The 6,002-nt window shown below is 45.6% G+C and overlaps 1 protein-coding gene across 1 annotated transcript; it reads right to left on the bottom strand.

Annotated features, from left to right (window-relative positions):
* Positions 1-27: 27 nt before the first annotated feature.
* gabrp (gamma-aminobutyric acid type A receptor subunit pi) lies at positions 28-5,632 on the bottom strand. Its single transcript, XM_068584081.1, has 10 exons — positions 5,409-5,632; positions 3,935-4,004; positions 3,662-3,774; positions 3,471-3,538; positions 3,150-3,367; positions 2,343-2,425; positions 2,015-2,152; positions 1,766-1,918; positions 925-1,118; positions 28-840 (listed from the first exon to the last, which is right to left on the bottom strand). The coding sequence occupies exons 2-10, from the start codon at positions 3,985-3,987 to the stop codon at positions 508-510; spliced, it is 1,353 nt and encodes a 450-aa protein (XP_068440182.1). The 5' UTR covers positions 3,988-4,004; positions 5,409-5,632; the 3' UTR covers positions 28-507.
* Positions 5,633-6,002: the final 370 nt, after the last annotated feature.

The raw sequence follows: 6,002 nt of genomic DNA, 5'->3' as shown, positions 1-6,002 counted from the left end.
TTAATCAATTGTTACATCACAGACCTACTTTGCATTCTCCGTCACTGACTTATTACTTTAATTTTCACATGATATGCTGTGAAGTAAATATAGAGTATATGGTTTCATACAAACAATGTATGACAGCCAAAACAAGGAAAAGGAAAACACACATCTACAGCAGCAATTCAACGCAGGTCAGGCAGCCTATGCTTTACAACTAGTTAACTCGTCCTCATTTGTTCTGGGGAACTGTAATTAAATAGACGGATACAGGCCTCCTACATGTTTGTAATGTTGGAAGCCATCCATTCATACATGATCAATTCGAGGTTTCAGTACAGTGTGCGGCAAAGAACTATTTCTAATTCCTAACTCGACTGCTTTGCGCTTCGTCACCCTGTCTGTGAGACAAAGAGGTTTTTATTTCTGTAATTGCAAAAACGCTTTTTCTGATCAGTTTAGATTTTGGCAGTGGCAACCGGTACTGGGTCTCAAACGAGGAGGTGTAGCAGCTTCGCTCGGCGCTCAGAAAAAGAGATAGTAAAGCCAGTAGAGGATATTTACAAAGAGGAAGGCCGTGGGGAAAACGGTGCGAGCGCGGCGGTCGATGTCGTGCGGGTTTTCCACAGTGAAGACGGACACCACCCGGCGCGACGCGTCCTTCACCGCAGACAGGCCGCAGCCCCGCCCCGACACCTTCTCCAGGGCTCCGGCATTGTTCCTGGTGTCGCTGCCGGCCGGCTGCTCGCCGGGCTCCTCCGCGGTGGAGGCGATCTCCGCGGACCGGTGGGGTTGTGTGGATCTGAACATGGGGATGGAGCCGTTCCCGTTGGATTCATTGAACTCCCTCTGAAGCTCCTGGTAGACGAGACGGATCACAATGTTTTATTTCTAATCACATAACATGTTTTCAAATGAGTTCCCTGCAACGTTTCCCCTCACCCTGTGTAGGTCCTCGATGGTGTGGTGCTTCATGGTGTAGAAGTGAGCGCAGGCGTACTCCACCAGGGCGCCAAAGATGAAGGTGAAGCAGATTCCCAGGTACACGTCTATGGCCTTGATGAAGCAGTTGGCATTGGGCAGGGAGGTGCGGGCGCCCATCATCAGTGTGGTCATCGTCAGGACCGTCGTTACTCCTGGAAAGTACATCATTGCTGGTTGGTGAGGTAAGATAGCGATGGAGCCTCTAATCCCCTTGGATCCTTCCACTTATATTGGATTGAATATGTTTTTAATAACAGTTTTCAAAGGATTTTTTTATGTGTTCCTATTAATGTGTCCCCCTGGAGGGCCTTCACATACCCACATTTAAGAACCTCTGCTCTAAATCCATGTATTGGTATTGTAATAGTTTTTTCCTTTGCTCACACTTTATATCGGTGTCAAGTTTTTCATATTAAATTAAGATACTGTTAACACAACATGTGTCTTATTTGAGCTTTTACCTCTATACAAATCAAATGTAATATGTTGTTTTAATGTATTTTTGTTTAGGGAATGCTTTAAGCTACTGATACAATTCAATGTTTAAAATATATTGGTTTTGTGTTTCATACTGCTGGATTATGTTTAGATTAGATCCTTTTTATCTGCTTTGTGCATTTCTGTCTGACCATGTTACGTCCGTGCATCAGTCTGTCATAGAGACATACATAAAGCCATACAGCAAATCAATATTTAATGAAGCTTCTTCATGATGCTAATTCAAATAGATTCACTCCAAAGTACCAACGTCGTAACACTTTGATCTACAGCGCATCACAGTGAGGGAGCTGGTACTGACCGATGCAGGTCCTCGCTGGGACCGAGGACTGACTGATCCAGAACGAGACCCAGGAGAGAACCACCAGCAGGATGGAGGGAACGTACGTCTCCAAGATGAAGAACAGCACGTTCCTACGCAGTGCGAAATGCAACACCAGCTTGGGGTATTGTCCTGCGGGAACGGACCAGATTTCAAAGGTGGTGTATTAGATTCTGTGTATTGGAGCTCCACGTGCAGAGGTGGATCCTGGGAGTCGAAGTGTCCCACCTGTCTCGTACACGGCCTCCGACACTGACGTGTAGTAGCTCTCTACGCTGTACTGAGCCAGCCGCAGAATGTCCAGACCCTTCACTGAATCGTTCCCTCGGGTCCAGTAGAACACCACATCCTGCAGGTTGTAGCCCCCTGGCCACACACACACACACACACACACACAAACACACACACTAATTAAGGTTGGAGGAATCTAACTCGCTAATGTTAACATTGTCTCTTCAGTGTGATACTCACTACACTGATGGTGATGGAAATGGTGGTGATAGGATGACATGATGGTGATGAATGTCCACACTCGATGGAGCTCACAGGTACTCACAGCTCTCCAGCTGCAGGGTGCACACCTGTCTGTCCATGGGGTACTTGGTCAGGTCCATGTTGCAGGCAATCGTGGCCGTGATGCTGTTGTGTAATCACAACGAGATCGTGAGAAACCAATGGACGACCGGGCGGGTAATAACGATCAGAACATAGACGTGCATTAATTGCGTATAAGGTGTTGCAATCACGTCAAGATATCATAGGGTTTTATGTCTGCGTGTAGTTCTCGCAAAACATGCTAAATACTTAAGAAAACATAAGAAACGGGGCAGATTTCTGAGTGATAATCCAAGACAACTGGGATATTACCGTAAAACTTAACTATTTATAGAATAAGCTTCATGAAAAGAGACACTTTATTCAAACTGAACAGGGAGTATCCTGCTCAACAATGCCCTTTGTGTCCTCAACAAAGCGTCCCGGTCATAATAAAGTTCTGCATCATTGCGACATGGCAGATCGTACTGTGGCCACAGGGGACTCCAGAGGAATCGTCCCTAACACAGGCTGAATAGTTTGAAGGCCATGAAAAATCCCGAAATTCAGTGTTTTTCCCTCAAGTTACATGACTGAGTGATGATACATAAGTGCCTTTTTTCTTTTCTTTTTTTAGTACAACCCAAGGCCAATTCATGCTTGATTACCACGACAATCATGAAAAGCGCATGGGATTTCAAAAAAAAAACGTCCTCTTCTCACTCTTTTCATCCTTTTTTTGTTTCTTTCTGTTCGAGCCACACTTTGAGTTTTGTCCTCCGCACAAAGATAACTTGCACGCGTATCGAATGATCGGTGAACGCTGTACCGTAGGGCGTAGAGCACCGTCCCGTTGCTGAAAATGCGTATGAGGCGGTTTTCCACCGTGACGTCATGCAGGAAGGAGCGCTTGGAGTCGGGGATGAAGGTGTCGGGGATCCACAGCAGTGACACGAGGCGGCCGTCCACGCTGACGCTCTCGTTCCCGGGGAACACGAGCCTCGAGTCCCGCCAGCGCTGCCGGAGGAAGATGGTTGCCGTGTAGTCCTAAAATATTGATGGAAAGAAGATGTATTTTAAATTCATTGATCTCTGTCATCACCCACTTGGTCACCCGCTCACACAAAACACAGTCAAAAGAGTGGAGTACCATATTGATTTCAGAGATGGCATCGATGCTGGCGATGTCGAGACTCATTCCAATTTCCACAGGGCCCTCTATCAAAAAACGGAGACACACGGGAGGGAATGAAGTTTGTTTTCAGCCACGGGCCTACACATTTAACGGATTTGCATCCACTCTAACGAAACGAAACGCTCGCGCATCCAGCTCCCGCCTACCGTTGAAATTGGGTCTCAGGTACCGGTTGTATCCTTTCATCAGCTTCTGAATGGTGGGCTGCAGCTGAGAGTCGTTCCATTCTCCCCAGTGGTTGTTCGAGTACATACAATCACTGAGGAAAACAAAGAGGGACAGAAAAGGGAACCATGCAAGTCGGAGCAGAACACGAGCTGCGGGAATTGCATTTTCAATCCATAAAAATATCAATGTCTTCTCAACGCTGCGCTTGAGGAGGTTTTATTGTTTTTTCTTTCGCCCCTCAGGTCTCTCACCTCTGCGTGAAGGTCAGGCAGAAGGTCAGCAGCGTGTGCAGCTGGACAGACATTGTGGATCGGCGGGAGACTTGTGACAAACGGAGAGAAAAAAAGAAGAAGAAGAAGAAAAGAAGTGGACATGTTAGATCACATCACATCACATATCAGGGGGACGGCACCGTTTCACCACGGGGGGGCAGCACTTCACCGACCGTGCTCCCAACCCTCAGGGGGGAATGTAGCAGCACAGCAGATGTCCATTCTCGCCCTTTGGTGTGTTAAAACGGTGCCTCCTACTTGTGAAACTGTAGTAGGGGGGGGCAACCACCTATCGATCTCCTCCTCCTCCTCCTCCTTCCTCTCTCTGTTACATGAATTCATTACTATAGCAGCTTATAGAATAGAAAAAGACAAGAAGGTAGTATTTAGATTCAAGAGATTCAAGATATTGTTATTGTCATATGCACAGATAACAGAGTTACTCTGTACAATGAAAAGCTTATTTTGCTGTGTCCTCCTAACACACATAATTACAATACACTTAAGGTAAAAAAAAATTTAAAAAAAATAAAAAAGGCACAACATATAGTAACAATATTGCACAAAAATAAGGCGCACACATATGATAACAGTATTGCTCAGTGTATAAAGTGCACTATGCATTGCTACAATATCCAAGTACATGAAGTCACAGCAGCATCAGGCGTAAGACTACCTACCTGTTAACATGCTTGCGTGTGTGTACTTGTTGCACCCAAGTGTGTGTGTGTGTGTGTGTGTGTGTGTGTGTTATAGTCTGTCACCTGCTGATTTATGTGGTTGCGACCTCATGGTTTATTCACAGAGCCCTCCTCCCCCACCCCTCCCTCTCTCTCTTATAACAAATTCTGTCTCGTAACTCATCAAGGATTCCCCGATAGACTAGCGGTAGACTTTAGCCCTGCTTGCGTCTGACTTTAATTTAATAACCAGAATTCTCTCACTTGTGTGTTTGTGTTTCCAGACATTCCCATTAAATCCCCGCTGAAAATCAGCACTGAAATTGCAATGTATTATTTACACAGCGCCACCATTGTGACGGATGCCCCGATTTTCGCTTTTCTAATGACCGGGATGGAAGTTAAAGAGCCGTACACCGTCATTAGGGTTGTTTTTCTCCACACGCAAGTTGTTGATGAATTTCTGCCACCATATTTGTCTTTCATTTTCTTGTTATCATTTCACGGCTTCAGACGATTATTTGTGTTGGTTTATTCATCACTCTCTTCTCTCATTACTCTTTTAGTCCACACTTCCCATCATCTCTTTCCCTTCAGGCATGTATTGACTCACTATGGAGTAATATATTAATTCATTCATTTCCTCTCTTTATCTCAGTCTACCGCAGTCTGTGAACATCCAGAGAATGTTTTTTTTTTAATCTTTCAATAAAGTATTGCTAAATATATATATATATATTTTCTCATTCTTATCTTTGATCTGTTTCTCCTACCTGTTTCCGTCTTCTGGTTTCTTCTCTCCACCTCAGGTCACTCCAATTCTCTTTATTTCCTCCCCCACTCTGTCCCAAATGTTGTGAGTGGCTGAGATTTCCCTCCTCCGGTTATCAATTTAAATCCCGGCGTTTCTGCGACCTAAAAGACGAACCTCGGTTGCCTCAATCATTTGGTCCTGGTGTGTGTGGGCTAGTGCTGCTTGTTTTGTTGTTTGTGCATCTCCCTTCTGTCTCTCTGCACAGCTGGATTCATCCCCCCACATGCACCTCTGTGCACCCCCTCCTTCTCTCTCTCTCTCTCTCTCTCTCTCTCTCTCTCTCTCTCTCTCTCCTCCTCTCTCCGTTTTTGCCACTCACCCTCTCATTTGTGCTGCAACTCTCTCCTTATTTTTCACTGCCCTCTGCACACAGATGCACACACACATACACACACACACACACACACGCATGTACTGTACGCGCACACATTAACATCCAGAGTGATCCGCCATATCACTTCTTTTCCCTCCCTCAGCTCTCCTCCTCCCACACATTCGTATTCTTTTGGGCCCTTAATCTGTCTCTACCTCCCTCCCCTCCAATATACACTGA

Source organism: Clinocottus analis, unplaced genomic scaffold (genome assembly GCF_023055335.1).
Source record: "Clinocottus analis isolate CAN_PGR_092001 unplaced genomic scaffold, fCliAna1.0.p SCAF_10, whole genome shotgun sequence".
In the NCBI taxonomy this organism is placed as follows: Eukaryota; Metazoa; Chordata; class Actinopteri; order Perciformes; family Cottidae; genus Clinocottus; species Clinocottus analis.
The sequence above is the reverse complement of the archived record's forward strand: the minus strand, read 5'-3'. Positions and strand labels throughout refer to the sequence as shown.